This window comes from Harmonia axyridis, chromosome 1 (assembly GCF_914767665.1).
Source record: "Harmonia axyridis chromosome 1, icHarAxyr1.1, whole genome shotgun sequence".
Taxonomy (NCBI): Eukaryota; Metazoa; Arthropoda; class Insecta; order Coleoptera; family Coccinellidae; genus Harmonia; species Harmonia axyridis.
In genome coordinates, this window is record NC_059501.1 from 3,415,386 (window position 1) to 3,440,906 (window position 25,521).

The 25,521-nt window shown below is 33.8% G+C and overlaps 1 protein-coding gene across 4 annotated transcripts in view; it reads left to right on the forward strand.

Annotated features, from left to right (window-relative positions):
* The first annotated feature begins 335 nt into the window (after window positions 1–335).
* The window catches only part of LOC123684632, a 36,312-nt gene continuing 11,126 nt past the window's right edge, over window positions 336–25,521 (forward strand). Inside the window, exon 1 of one of the 4 annotated variants that reach the window (XM_045623965.1) lies at window positions 336–562. In XM_045623965.1, coding sequence (XP_045479921.1) covers window positions 523–562 — 40 coding nt within the window. In that variant the 5' untranslated portion in view covers window positions 336–522. Of the gene's footprint in view, window positions 563–3,167; window positions 3,310–13,858; window positions 13,971–13,998; window positions 14,141–25,521 lie in introns of those variants that run through there. The other 3 variants (XM_045623957.1, XM_045623972.1, XM_045623981.1) reach the window with 3 other exon arrangements.

The following is a 25,521-nucleotide window of genomic DNA, read 5'->3' on the forward strand; positions in this document are numbered from 1 at the left end:
TCAGTCAATTAGCCAAAATTAAAACCGATCTCACAATAATTGATCATAACTCTTTATCGATCATCAACACATTACAACCATTAGAAACCACACAATACCACCCAATTAAGATGCAAACTCTTTTCCTGTGCAACCTCCAAAAAAAATGCAACCACTCAACTATGTAAAATATACTAAATTCAAACGTTTAATACCAATATCTCTGCTTTCGCTTCATACTTTTGCTTAATTCATAGAGGGAAAGTACGCTTAATTTTGATGAAGCAAGTAAAGTGTTCAATTACTGCTTAATTGAATTATATCGAAGTCCACCTATGCGGGAGTCGAACTGCTTCAATCAGTAAGTAAACACTCGAGCTGGTAGAAACACATACCTACCTTCGATCTTTAGTTGTTAAAAGTCGCGCGTTTGTTGCAGAACGTACGTACAAATAAGTAATAAGGCCTTTAGTGCTACGTGCATCGTGATTGGTCGTTTGGATAAGATGTGATTAGCAGTTTCCGTGTTTGAGAGTTTTAGAAATGAAGGCTGTGTTGGTACTATGGGTTTTGGCCGTTTTTGGTATGTGTTTCTCTGATACTGATCAGTCGGTAGTTTGAAAAAGCAACAATGTTTTGATTGACAGAATTTTTTTTTTATGAAATTCTCACAGGTTATATTTAGGAATATGTAGGAACTAAAGAAAACACATTGAAGAAAACTTTGCACAAAGGTTTAATATTTCATTTATTAGAGAATTGGATTAACAAGGTTTATGGAATCAAATTCTCAGAAATAACTTCTACACGTGCATGAAATTGTAAAAAAAAATCACGCAGAAATGAAAATAGTTCTTACGTAAAATTTTTGATATTTTTTCAAGGAAACCAGAAAGTATTTTCACATACGTTTTTGGCTCAATTTTTTCTTTCCATACATACACAGGGTGTTCCTAAATTGGAAGTAAATGAAGTATATTCAAAATTAAAATGCTTTTCTGGTTCGATTCTTCTTTTCCATGAATGCAAATATACAGGGTGTTCCTTAATTCGAAGTAAAATGGAATAGAGAGATTCCTTAGATAATTTCAATGAAAAAAGTCCTATAAACATGGGCTGCAAAAGCTGTGCTTTTGGGATACAGGGTGTTTATTTTCTTGTAGTCCTACTTTCTTGGTGATGATTATACAATTTTATCGAATATTCATTAATTTTCTCTACAGATTGGGTAAATAAGTACCAAAACTTATAATTAATTCATTCATCACAGCTTTTTAACTGGATCTTTAAATTGATTCAGATTTTCCTGAGGATTACTTGAGAATTGTTCGAAATTTTCCTCTCGAAATCAGTAGCAGGTACTACAAGAAACCAAAAAGTATAGTACTGGACGAAGTCCTGTTTTGCATTTTTCCAAAATACCAGTGGCACACCGAAATAAAAAAAAAATTACCCTGAAGATTTGCATTCAAACTGAGCTTATCAGATGATGAAATCTTTAATATTTGAATATCTTTGCCAAATTTAAGTTGAATATCTTGCGAGGGGAAAGTGCTATGAGAAACGACTTGAAAAAAAATCAAACTGTAACATCCTGTTTCTCGAAAACAAAGCATTTGCTGATTCATGTTTATAGTCCTTTTTTTCTTAAAATGATACGAGGGATCTGTCATTTTCTTCTGTACCTCCAATTTAGGAACACACTCTATATGAGTTTAACTCTGGTACCATCTGAGTGGTTTGCGCCATTAACGAACTTAACTATAATATATTCGCAACGAAATATTCTGAGCTCTTAGAGCTATCGTGTACGGACGGACAGAATCGAATTTGACCACGAATTCTTCCTCAGTGGATCGAACCCAACTCTCAGTTCCAAATTTCATCATTAATAATAAATTATAGCCCACTGTCGCTCTGAAACCAGCGTAAAATAAACGTATTTATGTGTCTTAAACTCTCACAACGTTTATGTCCAAAAAACATTGAATGAGCACACATTCAATTCCTCTTTCTATACCCTAGTAAAAATGGCAAAAAACATTTAAGATGTACGATGTACTGTAAAAATGAAGTAACATAAACAAACTATTGTAATGACCATGGAGTAATAAATATAAATTGTCCCCAACAAGGTTAGAGTACGTTGTCGGATTGTGATATACATACATATTTGCAAATCCACAATTTTACTATATCATTATGAATGTATATCATATTGAATGAAATATATTTATTTGAATGATTCTCAATTAAATATTTGGAACCCAATATTTTTCGTAATTGTCGAATTTATAGTATGCAGAGTATTTATTATTTTCTGTATCTATTTGCTGAAATCCAAGGTTTGGCAACAATTGCTCTCCTAGTGTCATCCCTTGTTTCACGTTGTTTGGCTGAATTTCTGATATATTTAGGTCTTCATCTCAATATATTTCGAGTCGATATGAAACGTTGATTCACTATGGAACATAAGAAATGCGTTCTTTGTGGAGAAACTCGCGAATTGAGTGAAATATCGTATCATTGATATGTAGGTATTCATTTCCGCGCGCTTCATTTCAAATTTGATAGTTCATGTTGGAGACAAAATTTGCTTACTGAAAATGACATATGCTTTCTATATCTATGTTTTTTACTCTGGGGTAATGACAGATAGAGGAGGAGGTAGAGGATACTTGCGTCAATTTCACATTGAAAGAATTCCAAAAATCCGCGCCTTCCAATTATCAAATGTAGAATCTACCGCTTGGAAGCGCGCAAAACAACAACCATTGAAGTATAATTTTCTTCATCTTTTTCGCAAACCAAACCATAGACTGCATAAAATACCGTTGGCGGCTCCCAATCATTACAGATTCCACACATTTTTCTTTTTCACCTCGCTGGCTTACTTAAAATAACGATCATTGATTAATAATTTCCACTGGCTGATCTCTACACAGTTATACCTAAACATCACGATTTGCTAACACTCCAACCATGAAAATAATAACGAATATCAAATGAGATGGGAAATTACTCTCTATCGAGGTCTGCATGGAATGAAGTAGGAAGGAAGGAAAAAATTAGATAACATCTGTAGAATGGGCCGCTGTTACTATTTTAACGTGAAACTTGGAGGAAGTGATTGCTTTCTCCAAGTTTAGATACTTAGTTTGATCGGGCAGAATATTCATTCATTCACAAATGAAGACATGTGAAGTACGTAGTGTCCATTCAAGATGGTGTTGGTGGCGTTGATAGTTTATGGTGCTAATGTTTTTTCTTACGTTATTTTTCCCTCCAAAACTGATGGTGGAAACTTGACGAGATGTCTAGAGTTCGAAGGTGAGAACTCGTGATAGAATACTATTATCTACTAAGTTAATCTGCTATGGGACATACAATTGCGTGATACCTACTTTCAACGCAATGTCATTTATTAAATTTTTGGAAAAATTTGCTTGAAGAAACAGAAGAGCTTTCCACAAAATAATTATATGGTCAGATATGCAGGCTGTTAGTGAAAAAATGAGACTAACTTAAGAGGGTAATTATGCATTGAAAATTAATAACAGTTTGCTATACAATTTGTGTTTGCAAATGTATTTCGAGATACGGGGTGTGTTGAAGTTTTTCTTCAGAACTGACTTCTTATTCATTGCTCTAAAAGCCGTAGAAATACTCAAATGAAATTTGGGGTGGGTTTCAAGAATTAGTTATTGCGCATTTATTGATGCAATAAAGAATTTCATGTTCACCATTGGCGCGCATAACAGTGACGATTGCTTTCCCTTTAAGAAAAAATGGTACGCCACTGAAATATGTCAAGCATTATTGAATTCCTCGTTCAATTTGTGACAGAAAAATATTTTGAATGCCTTTTTTTCGTTTTTATGTATAAATTATGTAAAAGAAATCTAAACGCGTATTTTCATTTTCTTAATAAAAAACCCATTATCTGATAGTTATTGATAATGTATTAAAGTTGAGTTGTTTTAATTTTTTTGAATAAAAACTTCACCAAACACGTAAAAAGGCATGAGGACTTTTTGTCACCAATTTGATGATTTTTATTTTAAGAATCTCATTGGTGTTTCATTTTTTTTCTCAAGATATTCAGTTTTTAAGAATGAATTAAATACCTCATTTTGGAATAGGATATATTTTTGAATAAAAGGTGAGTAGCAAGCAGTACTTATATTTGCATGCAGAATCCCTTATTCACTGACACCCTGTATGCATGCCTTTATAGCGGGTGTGTCAAGTTCATTTTTCTCACGAGTGAGAAAAGGGCTTTCTCCACATATTGCACACCATACCTTTTCCTCAACTGCAAAAATTTGAATAATACAAGTATAATGTAACTGAATCAATTCAAAATGTCCTTTTTTGACAGAACCTATGAATTCTTTGCGTTTCCATAGAAACGACTCTTCAAAAGCCTATTTCATTGGTCTATCAAGCGAAGTGTGGGCAGTGTGCTGTGAGGAATAATATTTCTCACATTATGAGCAATACATTGATTTGAAATTCAGTTATCAATGGAGAATATGCTATTTTTTATGGCAGTTGAAGAAAAAGGTTTTTAGTGTCATCCGACTTGATAGGATAGACCTAGAAGCATTTTTTTTTTGCTCTTTGGATGTTATGTACAAAAAAAACATAATTCTTTATTAGATTATGTGAAAAGTTGAATATGCTAAACAGGGTGTTTTATTACTAAGGCCGCACCTACATTAGGTCCGCATTTCTCCCGATCCGATCCGATCCGGCGTTGTCCGATGGTCGGACGACGTCGGAAGAAAAACAAACACCTTTATCTTAATGTTAGTGCCTACAATTGAAACGAAGCTTCCGAATTCTCGATTCCCGACGACTCACGACACTATCCGATTTGACGGCCGATTAGTTGTAGGCACTAACATTAAGATAAAGGTGTTTGTTTTTCTTCCGACGTCGTCCGACCATCGGACAACGTCGGATCGGGAGAAATGCGGATCTAATGTAGGTCCAGCCTAATTCAAAATTTATAGAATCTCAAACTTGAAATATAAAGATTTTAACAAATACCTTAGATAAAATTTATATCCTCTTTCAGTAGTAGGGTGTTTCTTTCAAAAATTTATAAATTATTTTGCCCATTACTATAATATTGCATAATGAATGCAATCCGTTCAGACATTATTTAATTGTTTAAGTCGATCAACTTAATAATATCCACCATGAATTCCTAAATTTCATTCAGTATTCACAAATGAGTACTGATTTTGATAAAACAAGTTCTCAACGTTATTGAAGCATATATCTTTTCATAATTAAATGGCATAACCTATTGAACACAAATGACTTAAAAAATTTCGAAAAATTATATACAATTTTGCCCTTATAACCATTTCAAATTGGAAAACTCTTTATCAAACATTGGATAACTATATTCTGATCAAACAAACTATTACGAGGCTTTCAAACTCGAAGTAATCAAACGAGTTCTAAATTCAGAAAACGTGATGAATTCTCTTGAAACCCTATTTGTTCGAAAAAAAAAGAAAAATTATTAATTCACTTAATTTTATGGAGTCGCTGTCTCCGGTGTAGCACAGGAAACGTTCAGGTAAATATTGATAGAAGCCGAACGTAATCACTTCATTATTTTTCGAATGTTTACCCAAGCAATAAATGATTTCGTTGGAAGATTAACAATAACACTCCGAAACCGGTAAACAATAGATCTATCCGCTTATACAAAATGATACATCGCAAAATGAACGTTTATTAACTTTCAACCGGTTTTTTTCTTCGAGCTGTTAGGTTTGGGTAGAAAAAGCAGGAAGTTTTAATTGAACTCAAGTCGATCGTGCACTTTATGATAATCGTCGATATATCGAGTGTTCGGAATAAACGATCGCGCAGTAGGCCATGGACTTCCTAATGTATCACTTAGCTTACATTTTATGCTGAAATTATCGGATTTTGAGTTCCGGTGAAAATTATACTTCCTTTTTGAGTGATCGGCGGCGAAATGATCGTTTTATCATTTCGTTATGTTTAAAACGTTATTTCTAAAAAACGTTATATCCAAAAAACGTTATGTCCAAAAAAACGTTATGTCTAAGAAACGCTATGTCGAAAAAAATGTTATGTCCAAAAAAAAACGTTATATCCAAAAGATAAGGTTTTACTCACTGATGTAAATTCAACTTCAAACTCGATTATGTCTATTAGGTTCAATTTGTTACTAGATGAAAAAAGCGCTCGAAAGCATCGGTACTTACCTAGTTATTTTTTATACAGGGTGTTCCTAAATTGAAGGTACAAATGAAAATGAAAGATTCCTCGGATTATTTTAAGAAAAAAAAGTCTTATTGACATAGGCCCGCAAACGCAAATTTTTTCAAGATATAGAGTGTTAATGTTTAATTTTTTTTTCTAATTTTTTCTTAAATCCTTCACAAGGTATTTGACTTGAATTTGAGATACATATTCCATTTTTAAGTTTTGATCATATGATATGCTAATTTTAAACGCAAATCTACAGTGTGATATTGTTTCTGCAATACAGAATGAAAAATGTAGAAACAAACTTTGTCCCAGTACTACACTTTTTAATTTCTTGTAGTTTTGTCGTATAATTTCAAACAATTATCTACTAATCCCCAGGAATATCCAAATTATTATGAATATCCATTTATCAAGCTACAATTTTGCAATTCAGTTTAGGTTATACAGGATGTTCAAGCATTGGCGCGAAGCTGTATTACGGTTAACCGCTGAAAAAAGTGTAGGTGACCAAACATATAGGTATGTTTCCTTAAGGCACACCCTGTTTTTATTTAATTATCAGATTGCATGGAATCAATTAATCAAATCGTTTCATGTGCTTGATACTTACCGTTTTTGAGATATTTCGATATTTCATAAATTGAAGGGTCTTTTAAAAATAACTGTTTAATGAATGAAATTTTGAAAGTGAATACTAGAAGAGCGGAGGTAAGTACTGACTTTTTGTTAAGCATTGAGAACCCTACAGGGTGCCCAAATTGAGACTATTCATTGATGACCCAGTTGAATATTAATATCTTATTTTCTCATTCGGTAGAGAATTTTTCAAAAATAATGGTATTTCATTTGAAGTAAGCTCGATATTGACGTTTGAATAAGTCATCAATGAATTGTATCATTTTGAACACCCAGTAGAGGGTTGCTTTGGCAAGAAGTCAGTGTTTACCTTCATTCTTCTACTATCTATTTTCAGAATCACAATAAAATAATTCATTCATTTCAAAGTTATGAGGTTTCGCCAAAGACCCTCCAATTAATGAAAAATCAAAATACGTATATTAAAAACGGTGAGTTTTTAGAATATGAAAATTCGAACAAACTTGGGTTCATTTACTACACGCAATCTACAAAATTCAATAAAAAATAAAGTGTTTCATGAGAAAAAAACATATGTTTGATCATTTACATTTTTGTTGTTTGTATATCGTGTGTATTTTTGAACAATTTGAATATGTAGCTCTAATGGAGCCTAATGATTCTGAATCGAAAACTTCAGCGCTTAATCGTTAAAGAGAGGGTCACGTCAATGGAGGAACACACATATGGAGTGTTGGATGGTTGATTGCTCTGTTCTGCATATGTCACATGTTCGAGCAGTATCTTACAGACTGAATATTTTCAAGACAATTTTCAGAAATAAATGAGAATAAATGAGCGAATAGAAAAACACACAAAAGCTACCTATAGTTAGCTCTTCTTCCAAATGTTTGTGCTTGCCAAATGCTCACACATTAAAGTTGATACCAAAAAATAGACAAAATCGACAAAATACTTTGTTCTATGACTGATATTCCACATATTGGAGATGTCTTGACAACCCATAACTCAAAAGCATTCCAATCCGAATTGAAAGTTAGGAAAGCCAAAGCGTGAAATACAACTATTGTTCTGAGTGATGATTGGCTCTCAAAGATGCAGTAAAATTGCCGTGAATCGATGTAAAGATTGGCATCAGTCGGCCGTGACTCTGAATTTAATGGCCGAAGCTGTAAAATGCTGGACATGCTTAAAAAATATGCCAGTCCAAGGTTATTGACGTCTCCGATCATGACAAGGCTATGTTTGTTGACTATTATATAAATTCTTTTCTCGTTTTATTTTTTCGGTAGCTAGATGTTTTTGGATGTTTGGACTTTCCGTGGTTATCTTACTTTTATCTCCCTATAAAAAAAAACAACTAAAATGATAATGGATGTTGTTAATTCAATTTTGACGTAAACATGTTGAAAATAATACCAATACAGAAAAAACTAACAATTTTGAGTTTTATCACTCGCGAATGTAGTACGAATGCATTTTATACTGACGCGAAATCTTTTTACGGTATAGAAACTACTTCAAGAGAAAAAGAAAATAGAAAGAGAAATACTCTGGCGGAATCTTCCATAACTTCAATACTTATTGAAATAGGGATATCAGAAACTGCCAAGTGTAGATCATGTGGGTAGAAGGAAGAAACTCTTGATCACCTGGACCTAATGCCTTGTCATTGCAACCTACCCTGCAAGGTATTTACGGCTTGGCTTGATTTTCAAGCTACTTGGCTTGAGCTTGACTTGATTTCAAGTCAAGTTCAAGTCAAGTAGTTGTTTTTCAATCTCAAGTCAAGTATTTAGTTGTCAAGTACTTGAATCATATCGAGCTACTTGATTTTGATTGAATCATACCAAGCTACTTGTTACATCAATAAAAAAATGATGAAATGAGAAGGAACCATGCAAAAAACACTTTTAATGAGTAAACTTATTGCATAAAACATCAGAAAATATCAACTTTTCTGAAATAGAAACATAAGTCAAATCACTATAAATCATAACAAAATAAAAAATAATAATAAAAATTAAAGTTTCTTAATATTGAGAAACCTCCAGGCTTTGTTTGATTTCATAAATTTCCATCCACGATCTAAGACACGTGAGTCATCTTATAGATTTGTCGCCTAACCTATTGCGGGTTTTTGTAACTGTAAGAGCAGCTCAGGGAAATCGTCTTTCAACAGAAACTGAAGATGCTGGCGTTAATGAAAATTCCATGGCCATTTTGGACAAGTTTGGAAAGATATTTCTGAAATTACCAAAATCTACCAATAGATTTTATAGAAATGTGAGAAAACTACTAATAAAGTCACACTGGCGAATACTTCAGTCTCCTGGCGCACGAGATTGCAGAAATATATGTCGTGCGACTCGTGCAAACCCAGCTCAAATATATCAAGTTGCTTGATATCAAATCAAGCAATAAATATCTAAAACCAAGTCAAGCTCAAGTATGTAATTTTTCACGAGCTTGATTTTCAAGTCAAGTAGTTGGTTAAAATGTCAAGCTACTCGACTTTATGAATCCCTAAATCTTAGGCAAAAAATACTTAGAAACTTGCTGCAGTGAGGATATAATCTTCTTGAAGCCTACTTAGATTTTGGACTGTATTAAACCTCTGAAATTGGAAGACGAGATGAGCTATTATGAGTTCTTTCATATCACAAGGTTGGAAAAGTAGATCGCAGTGTCAACTGACAGAGCTATCTTGCTCATCGTCTCTGGGATATCTGGAACAAGAATATCAAACAGTATGGGGCCTATTATAGGTCCTTGTGGTACACCCGACTATTTATTACTTGTTTTCGACCTCGCTCTTTGTATGTCGACAATGAACTTTCTATTCACTAGAAATGAGTGCATTATTTTCATCAGTTTCGTTCTTAATTGTCCTTGGTGCCACATCTTGTCGAATGTTTTTTTTATTGGCAACTGGTGTTCTTCCTTTTCAAATGATTGTAATAAATAAGTATCCTTATTAAATAAATGTAGAAGTCAATCACCTTAGGCTTCAAACCATTACATATTCGAAACCATCAAGTGTATATTTTCAGTTCTACCGATTGCAAATGATTTATAGAGAGTAAGCATGTTGTTTAATGTTTTGTTCACCTTTTCTTCAATTCAGTAACAAATTGATGTAACCAATTAACACTTCCCAACATGGACCTACAAGCATTAAACTGTTTGTTTACCTGATTTATACTGATTATCGTGTGTTCCATGAAAGTGCCGTGCCACAAGTGAATTACATGAATAAGCGATTTAATTTTTTTTTATTCAGCAAATTGAATATATTGATATGGAATTTTTATGCAATTAGTTCAGAGAATATTCTGAAGTGAGGAAACACTGGAAATATCTGAAATTTTCATGACATTATCAGTAATTAGTCTATTTTTATTTGATGTAAAAGTGTGTTTGTTGTGGCAAAACTAAATATTCGACAAATTCAAATGATTATTTGACATTCTCTATGATTCTGCAAGAACTATTTCATAGTAATCAAATTTTATTAACCTTCGCTACAGAATGGGTGAATAAGTACCAAAACTTATAATTCATTTATTCATCATTGCTCATTTACGGAAAATTCATCATAATTTGGATTTTCCTGAGATTTACTAAAGGATAATTTTGACACCCTATCACTGTTGTAGGAACGTTCATTAAAATTTAATTCTCCATTTTAAAAGGTGCAGGTTACTGGTGGAATCAGAGATTCACGGCTTGGCTTGATTTTCAAGTTATTTGGCTTGAGCTTGACTTGATTTCAAGTCAATCTCATGTTGAGTAGTTGTTTTTCAATATCAAGTCAAGTATTTATTTATCAAGTACTTGAATCATATCAAGCTACTTGATTTTTAAGCAGTTTAGCAGTTTTAGCAGTTTAGTATTGTGTAGTGTCACATCAATGAAAAAGTGATGAAATGGGAAGGCACCTTGAAAAAATACTTTTATTTATTAAACTTATTGTATAAAAGAAACGAAAATAGCAACTTATTTGAAGTAGAAACATAAATTAAATCAATATAAATTATAACAAACTAAAAAATAATGAAGAAAAAGAGTTTCCTAATATTGAGAAACCACCAGACTTTGATTGATTTCATAATTTTCCATCCAGGATCTAAGACACATGAGGTATCTTATGGATTTGTCGTCTGAACTATTGAGGGTTTTTGTAACTTCTAGAGCAGCTCTGGGAAATTGTCTTCGAATAGAAGCTGGAGATGCTGGCATTGATAAATATCCTTGGCCATTATGGCCAAGTTTGGAAAGATATTTTTGAAACTACCAAAATCTACCAATAGATTTCATAGAAATGTGAGAAAACTACTAATAAAGTCACACTGGCGAAAGCTTCAGTCTCTCGGCGCTCGAAGAATCCTCTTATTTAGTTTAAACGCGCACGAGATTTCAGAACTATATGCCTTGCGACGCGTGCATATCAAGCTCAAGTAATATCAAGTAGCTTGATATCAAGTCAAGCAATAAATATCTAAAATCAAGTCAACTCAAGCACAAGTATGTAATTTTTCACGAGCTTGATTTTCAAGTCCAATAGTTGGTTAAAAAGTCAAGCTACTTGGCTTGATGAATTCCTAAATCTAGCGCAAAAAATACTCTGAAACTTGTTGGAGTGAGGATGTAATCTTCTTGAAACCTTCTTAGATTTTGGACTGTATTAAACCTCTGAAATTGGAAGACGAGATGAGCTATTATGAGTTCTTTCGTATCACAAGGTTGGAAAAGTAGATCGCAGTGTCAACTGAGGACAGAGCTATCTTGCTCATCGTTTCTGGGATATCTGGATCAAGAATATTATTATGAGGCCTATTATAGATCCTTGTGGTACACCCGACTACTTATTGCTTGTTTATTGATTTTCAAGTCAAGTAGTTGGTTAAAATGTCAAGCTACTTGGCTCTATGAATCCCTAGGTGGAATTAAATTTTAATGACGGCATTGAATTTTAATGAACGTTCCATCCACTTGGTGCATATCTCATTTAGGAAGCGTTTGCGGGCCAATATTTTTAGGAGTTTTTTCTTAAAATGATTATAGGAATCTATATTCTTCGTTCGTACCTCCAATTTAAGAACACCCTGTATAATTTCTGCACCGTGTCCCTTCCTTCCACACCTCCCCCCTTTTCTGTTATCTCCCCAAATCAAAGGGTGTCCCCCTTTGATCGTTCAACACATCCCTCATCGATTACCCCCTCCCCTCCGTGCGTGGTTCCAGGCACCGGAGTCCTTCCAGCAGCAGAGAAAAATCACCTAATTACAGGAAGAATTTGGCGGAACATCTCTCACTATCGCCGCAAATTGCTCAGCGGAAAGTTCAGATTGATTGGCCTCTTAAAGCCACTTTGATGTCGGCGGGGAATCCCCCTAAACTCCGGTGGGGTTCGCAAAGGACTAAAGTGGAGTTTCCCGCCGGCAGATTGGCAAAACTGATTACAGAATTCGTTTCGGCTGGGGCGTACTGATTGATTCTGCAAATCCCGAATTTATTTTAAGGGAGGGGGGGTGCCCAAACTTGTCGGGGCTTATCTGGAAGAGGAAACGCAAATACGGGGAAGTTTACGAGTAAGGGTTGATATGGTTTTGAAAAGTCATGGCGGCCATGTTTGGATGTTAGTGGGTGTTGTTCTATTTTAACCGTTTCAATTTTTGGTTTATAAATTTTTTGATGAATATAAACTGAAATACTTACAAGAATACTCCAATAACAATGATTCACTAAAAAAAAAAAATTCACAATTAATAATTGATAATGAACATAAACTATCAGCTTAGTACAAATATATTATTTCCCTGAAAACTACTTGGGAAATGTTAAAAAAATGTATAAAAAAAATGTGCCAGTTAAAAAAATCACATGATTCTCAAAAAAAAGGAATTATATTATTATATTATAAATTTGAGGATTTATTGTAAAAAAAAAGGTTATAATTTTATGATTCAAAGTATTGCCCATCGCTGGCCGCTACTTTGTCCCCTCTTTCAGGCAGCGTACAAATTCCCCCGCGTTGAAAGTATTGGCCATCTTTTGAAGCGATCCACGAATTTATCAAATTTTATACTTCTTCATTAGACCGCAAGTGCTGATTATATATAGAGTGGGCAACATATTGATAGCAACTTCATTTTATCAAATGAAACACCCTATATATTTTTCTATATTTGACTAGCTCTTTTTCCCCTGATTTCGAATATATAACATAGGTTTGGCCTATCTTTCTTATTCTGAGTACCACAGAGTTTCAAATTTTAAAAACCACCTGGCAAGCTAAGTAATCAGTTTTCAATTGGAAGGCTGCGATGATTCAGAATGCCCTTTTTTGAATGATCTCGTTGGCAACGATATATAACATACGTTTGTCATTGAATAAAACACTACACAGTAGCGGAAAAATTTGAAATATTTTCGCTTTATGTGGAAAACAACAAAGTAAGAAAGCTACAAGGAGAGAATATATGGAATTGCATCCAAATCATTCAATTCCAATTTATAATGAAAAGCGTATGTCATATCGTTGCCAACGAGATAACTCAAAAAAGGCATTTTGATATATCGCAGCCTTCCACTTGAAAACTGATTACTTAGCTTGCCAGGTGGTCCTTAAAATTTGAAACTCTGTGGTACTCAGAATAAGGGAGATAGGCCAAACATATGGTATATATTCGAAATCAAGGGAAAAAGAGCTAGTCAAATATAGAAAAATATACAGGGTGTTTCATTTGATAAAATGAAGTTGCTATCAATATGTTGCCCACTCTATATATATTTCGTTTTGTGAAATTATTTTAAAAACCACTAGTGGATTTCGTGAAACTTTTGTAGAAAACATTTTTTTGTATCTCTTATATTGAAAAAGGGGGGTCAAATTAGATTGAAAAACCCGGTACCTATCTTGATTATCAAGAACGTGATCTCAATCATTTTGAGTCATAACAATGTCTACATTTATTGTTTTCATATTCGCAAATGTTGACGTACTATATCTCCTATTATTCCAGTTTTATCAGGTTAATCTACAAAAACGCCTAGATCTACAAATCGATATACAGTTCATTTCAGTACTTGTGATGCGATTTCAACCGATATGAAAGAAAAAGAAGGTACAAAAGTGTTTGAAATAAATTCTTGTGATATTCAGAGCATGAAACGTTCTACTCTCGCGCCAATACCGATAAGTATACCTAGTGTTTAATACAAAACAACCAACTCTCACCTATAAACGGGCAGTGTTCAGATTAGAAATGAAAATTTGTTGGAGAAACTCATGTTGGTAATTAGATCTTAATGATATGCAATCTTCGCTCAATTCCGTTCTTATAACTTCATTATTACCATAAAAAAATCATTTCGATTTCTACGAGAGGAACTGTTAATGTGATAGAGCTAAATAAACAACTGTAATTTACTCACTCATCCACATCTGACAAGCTTATCTTATGTTGATTAATGCACTTGATCTATTTACTCTCCTCTTCTGGAAGTATGAAAATAGAAACTTCGTACCTATATGAATTTATAACTGATTTCAAGTGAGTATTATACAAATATTTGGGTGATTCAGTCTTCACTTTATACATTTATATACAGCTCACCTTTATAAGTAAACTACACTGATCAACAATTGCTAGGCATCACTTATGGAAGTGTGTTGTCCTGTCAAACATATTTTTGCAACTTATTCTCGAAAAAATTGGATAACATCTGAGATCAGGCAGAGTAAACAGAATTTGACCAATTTATATTGGCTTCATTCAGTCGTACGTTCACCGTCCACTTTATTCAAATATAAAAATGCAAAACTACAGCACAATTCACTAATAAATGAGACTAAAATCAATTATTACAGTTCAAAAATTGATAAATCTGATAATAAGAATAAAACTCTGTGGAATATTGTTAATAAGTTTACATGTAGGAAAACGAGGGCACATCACCCAGTTAGTATCATTTTAGATGGTGTGAAATACGATAGTCCTTCGGTGCTTTTTAACATATTTGCTAGCCACTTCACCTCAATGGCAAAATCTAAGTTGAAGAGTTGTTATGGCGACAATTTGTCCATTTCTTGTACCACAGCATCTTTGGTTGATAATACTTTTTACTTTTATCCGGTAACTAAGTTAGAGGTTCTTGATGCAATTAAGAATCTAAAAAATAAAAATTGCGTAGGTTTACATTCCATCTCAACTAAAATAGTGAAAAGCATCTCCGAAACCATAAGCGAGCACTTTGCCCATGTCGTTAACCTTTCTTTATCAACAGGTAAATTTCCTAATACTCTCAGGGAGTCCATAGTAATCCCGATACACAAGGGCGGCAACCTGGATGAGATCACCAACTATCGTCCCATTTCAATCATAAGTGTTTTGTCAAAAGTTTTCGAAAGAATCGTATTTACAAGAATGTTTAAATTTTTAAATAAATACAAAATACTAAATCCAGCTCAACACGGCTTCACTAGTGGACGGTCAACTCAAACGGCTGCACTAGATTTCATTGAGTCCGTGTATGGGTGTTTGGATCGCAATTTACATGTAGCTGGATTGTTTTTTGATTTGTCTTGTGCCTTCGACACGCTTTCTTTTGAATTCATTTTGAATAAATGTTACAGCTTGGGATTCAGGGGAATATTTCTTGATTGGTTACGTAGCTATCTCCATCAGAGAACTATGCGTGTTAAGGTTGGTTCCACTTATTCGACTAAATTTAAAATCGATTGTGGAGTTCCTCAGGGCTCCGTGCTGGGACCACTATTGTTCTTGTTGTTCATAAACGACTTGCCCATCCACTTGGCTCTATTTTTGGTGGTTCTCTTTGCCGATGACACCTCCGTTGTGGTCTCAGCGGAGACTGCTGAGGAGCTTCGTAACGCGTGCGAGGCGATTATACGCCAGTTCGTTGCTTGGTGCCGGTCGAATAGAGTGATAGTGAATGTTAATAAAACAGTTTGTATTCACTTCGGTATCAAAAATAATCCTGTTGACACTTTGGAAATTTATCATTCTAACTTCTTGATAAAATCTGCTGTGAGCTGTAAATTCTTGGGTGTATATATCGATAGGACCCTTAGCTGGTCCACGCATATTGTTATGCTCTGTAAAAAACTCAATAGCTCATTTTTTGCCATCAGTAGAGTAAGGGATATGCTACCACTCAGCTCATTGATTCAGGTCTATTATAGCACTGTTTATAGTTTACTTTCCTACAACATCATACTCTGGGGTAACTGTGCCGACATCAATAGAGCTTTCATCGCTCAGAAACGCATCATTCGTCGAATTTTCAACTTATCTTCTCGTACATCCTGTAGGCCAACTTTGATCGCAAATAATATTTTATCTCTGCCATGTATTTACATATTTAAATGTTTGCTGTATGCAAAAGAAAATGAAAAAAGGTGGACCAGATTGTCAAATAACCATGAATATGGAACTAGGAACCAAGATATTTTACTTGTGCCCAAACACAGAACTCAAAAGTTTGAAAAGTCCCCAATGTATCAGTGCATAAAAATGTATAATTCTCTTCCTAAATTTCTGAAATCTCTCAACTTCTTAGCGTTTAAGAGCAAGGTGAGAATTACATTGTTATCTAAGTGTTATTACTCTGTACAGGAATTTCACCAGGATTGTCCCCATATAGTTGATGTAAATTGAAATGTATATATATATATTTGTATTTGACTTGTCCCATACACTTAGGTGTCTTGAGGGACCAATAAAGATTATTATTATTATTATTATTATTATGAACTTCTCTTCATTTGTATTTTTTTCAAGTTATCTCGTGAATATCTGTACATTATATGTTCTCTAAGGAAAAAGGAAGATGTTTTGAGTTGATTATATCAAAGTCTTCCTCAATTCATCGGCTCTTGTTCACAAAATCGATTATTATCTGTAGGCTGTTACAGGTGGAGTGAAAAGCAATGTGGTATTTGTTATTAAATCTGTTTTTTTCTCTCGTTCAAACACATAAGGTGACAATAATTGAAGAAATGAGAACAATATCAACTTAACAGTCATGCCGAGAAGACGTTTGGTTCCTGTGCAACTGGACCAAATCATAAGGTGGATACAGGAAGGTTTGTCCCAGCGAGAAGTGTCCCGGCGGTTGAATGTTTCGCGAAGTGTCGTGAGTCGGGCTTGGAATAGGTTCATCCAAAACGACTCAGTAGCTTATGTTCATGGGGTAGGTCGGCAGCTGCCCAAGATCGTCTTTTGATCCTCAATGCTAGGAGAAATCCCACTTACCCGGCGTCGCGGCTCAATAGATCACTGAGAGTTGCAACAGGAGTTCTAATTTCGAACCAGACTGTAAGACGACGATCACATGTTCGTGGTTTGAGAGCACGTAGGAGGGCACAACATCCCCATTTGAACACCGGGTTCATCGACGGCAATGGGCTGAGGAGCACCGCAATTGGACACTTGAAGATTGGAGCCGATGTTTATTTACGGATGAGTCTAGATTTCGTTTGGTCAACTCCGATGGACGTATTCTTGCTTGGAGGGAAAGAGGTCGAAGGTATGCAGAACAGTTTATGGTACCCACAACAGCTTTTGGCGGAGGTTCTATATGTGTATGGGGAGGCATTTATTTGAACCAACGCACAGAGTTGGTTGTTCTGCAGAACACCACCATGACCAGCCAGAGATATCACGATATGATTATTGAACCCATAATTGTTCCGTTTGCGGCTGCCGTGGGCGAGAATTTCATTTTAATTGACGATAATGCCCGTCCACACCGTAGTCGTCTGGTAAATGAAGCGCTAGAAACTCATGCTATTGATAGGATGGACTGGCCAGCTCGCTCTCCAGACATGAATTGCATCGAACATGTCTGGTCTCAGATTTGGACGAATTTGCCCCAAAATTTTATAAATCGTTTGATCGAAAGTATGCCTCGTAGGGTAGAATGCTTGAGACGAGCTCGTGGGGGACCAACTAGGTACTAGCTTAACCGAAACTTCAGCCTTCTTATGGTTTCATCATAACATTTTTATGTTATTCAAACACAGAATTTTGAGTGTTCCTAATAAAGTCTTTTTTTCTCTCCAACTTTCCAGTTTTTCATTCTTTTCTCAAGTGAACCATATTATCAACTGAAAATACTCTGATATCTGACTAAATTTATAATCTTGGAGCGAATATTTCAGAAATAAATTTAGAACAAGTAAGTGATACCTATCAATTGTTGAGCAGTGTATTTCTAAATAAAAGTGTCCAATTTTAACAAGGAATGGTTGTTCCCTCTAATGTTTAAATCCTTGACACAACATTTCTTTTTGGGAGTATGATAGTTAAGCACCTTACAGGATGCAATAAAAAACTTTCATTCCTATATCACATCATTATTGATTATTGCTTTTAATATAGTAATGGTTCACAAAGGTGTGACAGGATCTGTAACATATTAGTCGCCTTTGAAATGTTCCTTACTACTTCTCTCTGATACTGGACACTATTTTATTTGACTTATATTTCCCTTGTGCTACTTTCAGTGAGATGGTTTCCAAAGAGACACTTGTTTCACATCAATAAAACATGCAAGCCACAAAACCAATAATTTGGTTTTTCAACAATTGATACTTTGTTAGTTTCCACTTCAAGAAAGCTTCGGAAATAAATATTTTTCTACAAACGTGCGCTTTCACTGCATCTCTACACGCATGTTAAGTAACTTCCCCACACAGTGAAAAAACACAGAAAAAAAGAAAAGTACCAGAAAGGAGTAATAAATGTAATAGTTTCCATTGAATTAATTTGAAATTAGGGACCCATTATGACAAAGAATCTGAAATTGAATGGGTAGCTTGGGACCACCATGGAATTCATAAATTCACGTCTTCATTAAGTATTCACCAAATGTTTAATGGTTTCTTCTATGTACCGTGTTTTTCACCATAATTTGAACCCCCCTTTAACTTTGTTACTAAAAGAGGTACAAAAAAATGTTTTCTACAAAAGTTCCACGAAAAGAAAAAATATTAGCTCCACAATTTTCGTAAAAAATTTGGAAATGTTTAGCAGGGCTTTTTCAAATGACAGGCTATAAGGTGAACAAGGAAGACCTCAAGCTAGATGAAGAAAATTAAAAAATATCCGTCAAATATCTCAACATAACAAAACCTACCCACTGTGCATCATAAAAATGTTCAATATGAAATCGCAGGAATTCACTATTGAGTTTTCTCAGATTGTAATCATACAGATTTGCGAAAGAATTCAGCCAATCTGTTGAAAGAAAATCTCTTCCGGTTGCTACATTACCGAGAGTCTCCGATCAGTTATTCCTATTATATTCACGGTGTACTATTGTTTGAGGAATTAAAAGAAAAAACATAAAATCGATGAAATGTGACGGAGCACAATGCACCATTTGTTGAGCCGAATGGAATTGCATAAATGATGATTTATGCAATTTTATTAGACGAACAACAGAGAATTTCATTTTTATGGAAGATATTCCTGAACACGTTTTATACATATAGTTGAAAAAAGATGATGTTTTTGGGCGTATTTTCAATTGAGGGTATACAAGGCTTTCAGATCAGTAATTTTTAGTGATTCCATTAACTGATGAAGAAGAAGAGTAACCTTTTTGTAGAATTTAACAATTTTATCTAATTTTTCATAATTTGAAAAAAAAATTTTTTTTGTGAACTGAACACAATTTAGTGTAAAAGCAACTATTGCCCTCTATTAGTAACTCTAAATTTAATTCAGAATTGGCAATCATGAGCCAAAAAACGTAAAATTGCTAATTTTCAAATAGAAATTGTATCAAAATGAGAAATTATAGTTAAAATCAAAATCCATATACTAGATACTACAATTGAGAGATTCTCGAAGAATCACCTCTTTCAATGGTATACAGGGTGTTTCCATATAGAAGTGAACCTTGAAAGAGGTGTTGGTATCACTTATTTGTTGTCGATTGAGCCATATTTATTGATAACCGAAAATCGAGATACTTGAGTTCTTGTGTTTTAAAGAAATTTCTGACCTTTCTTAATTGTTCGTCCATTTTTTCTATGTTGATCAAGTTTGATTTGAATTTTGGATTATTTTCATCAGACAAGGACATGATATGTATAAAAAAAGCAAAACTATGCTGTTAAGATGTTGAATAAGAAATATTATGATTTCAAAGTTGGTAGATGAAGAAAAGAATAGTAAATTTCCAATATGAATTTGCCTGCAACTTTGGGATTCCACAATTTATGTATGACAAAATTATTCAAAAAACTTTCCAAATTCCTTCTTCATTTCCTAAAAAAGTTTTCGTTATACATATATAATTCAGGTACTAGTTTCAGTTCAGCAGATTTTGATTTGAAATGGGAAAGAATAAAAGAAAAGAAAGTATCTAATGAATTAAATATTTTTCTATTTCAATTGAACTCAAAATTTCAGTAGAATATGTATTCACAAGTTATGCTTGAAATGATCTCCACCATTCCTTATAAAGGGTGTTTTTTTAGAGCTATAGAATTTTAAATTGCAATAAACCAACGATGGATTATTCGATTGACATGAATTTTATTTATCCGCAAGATAATCTTGTGGCATTACATTTTAAATATGATTTCTGGCATATGCTCGGATGTAGTCCAATCTGAACGTCCAATTTTCGATGAGTTTTTCCAACATTTGTGGCCGTATATCGACAATAACACGGCGAATTTTGTCTTCCAAGTGGTCAAGGGTTTGTGGCTTATCCGCATCAATGACTTTACATAGCACCACAGAAAGTAGTCTAGCGGAGTTAAATCACAAGATCTTGGAGGCCAATTCACAGGTCAAAAACGTGAAATTAGGCGGTCACCAAACGTGTCTTTCAATAAATCGATTGTGGCACGAGCTGTGTGACATGTTTCGCCGTCTTGTTGGAACCACAGCTCCTGGACATCATGGTTGTTCAATTCAGGAATGAAAAAGTTAGTAATCATGGCTCTATACCGATCTCCATTGACTGTAACGTTCTGGCCATCATCGTTTTTGAAGAAGTACGGACCAATGATTCCACTAGCCCATAAAGCGCACCAAATAGTCGGTTTTTCTGGATGTAACGGTGTTTCGACATACACTTGAGGATTAGCTTCACTCCAAATGCTGCAGTTTTTTTTTGTTGACGTGGCCATTCAACCAGAAGTGCGCTTCATCGCTGAACATAATAAACTGGACGTAGTGCGCGAAACGTATTCCGCACAGAACCATTATTTTCGGAATAAAATTGCACTATTTGCAAGCGTTGCTCAGGCGTGAGTCTATTCATGATGAATTGCCAAACCAAACTGAGAAGAAATCACTTGACAGCTGTTAAATCGGTCGCCATCTTGAACATTAATGCCAACTTAAAGTTATATACCTCGAAAAAAAACACCCTTTACAAGCACGTGCCTTTTTTCTTATTTCTTCGGTTATTACTTGCCGCCTGAAATTTACTATCAAACTTCTCGCTTCGACTATTCTCACGGTGTTAGATCCGGACTTCTCGCTGGCTACCGAAAAAAACCAAAATTATAATAAATGTAGAAAAAAAGAAGTAAGGTGAGAAATCTTATAAAAATCACAAGAACTCAAATGTATATCTCGCAAACTGTTGATTTTTGGCTCAATATGGCTCAAACGACATTAAATGAAAAGAACTAGAGCTCAAACGATCCTGACTCTTTTTTTTTTGTCTCAAAACATATAGTTCTGAAAGTATCTCGTTTTTCTTTGTTTGCATGACACCTATTCTTGTAGGATAATAAAATCAGATATGAATATATAGGGCGAATTCATAAATGGGCTTTATCCACTCAATGATAACGTAGGAAATTCTATTTTTTCAATAATTCCACAATTAAATTCTTCTAAAAATAATAATCCTGTAAAATAATGGTTTGAGGTTGGAATCATTTTATGAATACGAACCAGCGCACAAACTTGAAAACTTCGACAAATGACAACATGATATATGTCAGCTATTCACAACAGCCCTACCAACTTTCCAAATGAATATTCTCGTCGTAATCCAAAAGAATACCTTATCATTACTTTTTGCAGAGTGTAGTGTCCCTGTTCAACCGAGATTGGGGAAGTGCCTGTTCATTTTTCTCCGCATGCAGTGTAAAGATGGGGATTCAGAAGCAGATCTTCGTGTTCGTTTCTATTTAGCAGGATACTCAGGCATTGTTGACCTATCTCTGCTCTTCATACTCGTGTTTTCCTTGTATGATTTACGAGAATCATAATAACACTTTTCTAATTATCCCTGACCCATTTCTAACCCCCCTTTTCACTCTTCTGTTGCCAGTGGCGTAGTTGAGAATAATTTTTAAGGATGTCCGGTGAGGTCAGATGCCTATTTCACCACTTGTAGATGAAGTCTCCTGAATAAATTTGTCGCAGTTTGATTAGTTTGAATTTAAATTATTTTCATTCAAAAGTAACGATAATATGTTCAAAAATCAATTTCATTTTAATCTCACATCAGATCACTAAAGAAGGAAACACGCGAAAAGCAAGCTTTGAAAGCATAATACAATGAATTTAGTTAACTCTACTTCATCAAGATATATGAAAAGAAATCAATAAACTAATAATTTTAACTGTAATCATTTAGAAATATTGTCTGCAAAAGACAGATAACATAAATATAATAAAGGTACTATAATTTAATAAGGATGGTGTTAATACAATAAGATCATTTTAAAAAATGAACATTATAAACCCTCAATGAGATTAAGAGAAGTAGAAATCTCTTAAAAAAAAAGTACCTTGAATAGTTGGCGAATAAAGTCAAATTTTTAAGGAAAAATTGCTTTTTACTAATCAAACTAATGAGTTATTGAGTGAATTGTCACATTAGATAAGTTGTGAAAAAATTATTTGGGGCTTTATCATCAGCTGGTGAAACAAGCGCTGAAAGAGTTTGTTTTTGCTAGAGAAATCTCAGTGTAGATTCGAAAATTGTAACAAAGTGCGTTTTTGGGAAAATTTCTTCAACCCTAAATCATTTAAGACCATAAAAATTTTATCATATAAAAAAATAAATAACCTTTATTCTATGCCTTCAGATACAAAAATTAGATAAAAAACAATAATTCATTATTAACATCAACTTGCACAAAAATAAGGAAAAAATGTACTATTTAAACAAAAAAAAACAATACTTTAGTAACACATTTCTCAATATGAATTATATGAATTATAATTTGTTGCAATGTCATATGTAATAAGAGTTCAAATCGTCTGAAAATAAAATATTGTTTCAACAGACGTGTGTTACTTAGACACTGTTAAAATAACAAATCTGCTGTCAAAAATGTCAGTATTATAAAATTTAATCATATTACGAACTTGATTCCTTCACCTTTTATTGAATCAAACAAATAAATAATTAAATTAATAATAAAGCAGTCCAGAGAAGTTAAAATGAAATTACTATACAAGAAAGTTCACAAATATTAACACTTAGATTGTTCCTTGTACTGCACTATTTCAGGTAAATTGTGTTAGGTTAATTTTTTCCTCGAATCATTACAGTTCAGTACATTAAAGGATACAATGAACCAAAAGAAGCAAAGCTTTCAGACCGCATCCAAAGCACTTTGAAAATTGCAAAGTTATTCAGTGAACGGAAAGATTACTCAATATTTCTGATGAATATGGTAATATACATATCTTACGTTAATAAAATTGTTGCGAATGCAATATTCTATAATTATTACAATCGCCCATCATAAATACCATAATTTTAGTTCATTAACCCGTATTCACACTAAGTCTATTCTCCTGTTTATTTGTAGACAGGATCGTCCAAGCACAAAAGATTAATGGATCGGACATATAGACAAAAGTAAAATACAATATGTTCCTAAATTGAAGTTACAAACGAAAATGAAAAAAAAAATCCCATAAACATGCACCCGCAAACGCTTTGTTTTCGAGATACATAGTATTGCAGTCTGGTTTTTTTCTCGTAGCACCTTCTCTTCACAAGATATTCAACTTAAATTTGGCATAGATATTCATATTTTCTTTTTGTAGTGGACAACATATAGTTCAGAAAATGAAAAAAGAAACTCTTGTTCAGTACAACACTTTTTGGTTTCTTCTAATTTTGTAGTAACTGCTACCGATTTCGCGAAAAAAAAATTCAAATAATTCTCTAGTAATCTCCAGGAAAGCTCAAATTATAATATTCAGTTAGTAAGCTGTGATGAAAAAAATAGTCATAGGTTTTGGTACTACTTATTTACCCAATATGTAGCGAAGATTCGATAAACTGGTTTAATTATCACAAAAAAGTAGGACTACAAGAAACAACCCCTATTTCGAAAACAAAGCATTTGCAGGCCCATGTCTATAGGACTTGAAATAATCAAAGGAATCTCTTATTTTCATTTGTACCTACAATTAAGGAACATCTGTATAAGTAAAAGTCCTCATTTCCATGGTGGTATCCTCAGAGTGATAAACACAGATAAAAGGAACATGTCATTTTCAGTAAGCAAATTTGGTCCCCAATATGAACTATCAAATTTGACATGAAGCACGCGGAAATGAAAACTTATCAGTGATACGATATTTCACTCAATTCGCGAGTTTCTCCACAAACAACGCACTTCTTATGTCCCATGGTGAATCAACGTTTCAAATTAACTCAAAATATATTGAAATAAATACCTAAATATATCAGAAAACAAACCGCGCCAAATGACGTAACACAACCGATGACACTAGGAGAGCAAAAGTTGCCAAACCTTGTATTTCAGCAGGTAGATACAAAAAATAATAAATATTCTGCTAATTATAAATTCGACAATTAGGAAAAATATCGTATTCCAAATATTCAAATTTTATATTTAATCGAGAATCACTTAAATAAATACATTTCATTCAATATAATATACATTCCTAACGATATAATAAAATTGTGGATTTGAAAATATATCACAATCTGACAACCTAACCTAACCTTATTGGGGACATGTAAAATTTCGTATACTTCTTCTATCTATGTTGTAATAGTTTAAGCAAATTCAAAAGAGATGTTAAAAATATGTTAACCAATCTTGAACCATATAATATAAGCGATTACTTCAATTCTGAAAATTAAGTTTCATTTTCTTTGTATGTTTTTGACGCTATTTCTTTTAATGTATAAGCTTTTCTATATAATCTGGAAATAAACTATCTATCTATCTATTTTTATAACTCTATGGTGATAACCCAACAAATAGCGATTGAACCCTCCGCCACTGGCTTGGGATCCCCAGTAATGGCCACGTTGATTTAGGAGCGTTGCCATTATATAATGGCTCTGCGTTTGTTTCGTGAAAATCTACAGCCAACTGTATTTATACGCGAAATCCGTACAAATTATTCCGGTTTCCAAGAGACAATGACAATTTTGTGTACTTTTCACTTAGAGTAACAGGCCCCCTGTATTTGGAAAGGCTTTAATGGGATTTTGGAGGTCTTACTCATGACAAATGAGGAGTCGGAAGTCTTTTTACAAATCCTTCATGATTCAGTGTGTTTACTTGAGATTAATCGTTTTGCAAACATGTTGGAGAATTCATCACAATCACAATTCGGAGGGTGTTCTACATGGTTCTAATTATGCAACCATAATTTTCTGCTCTTGAGG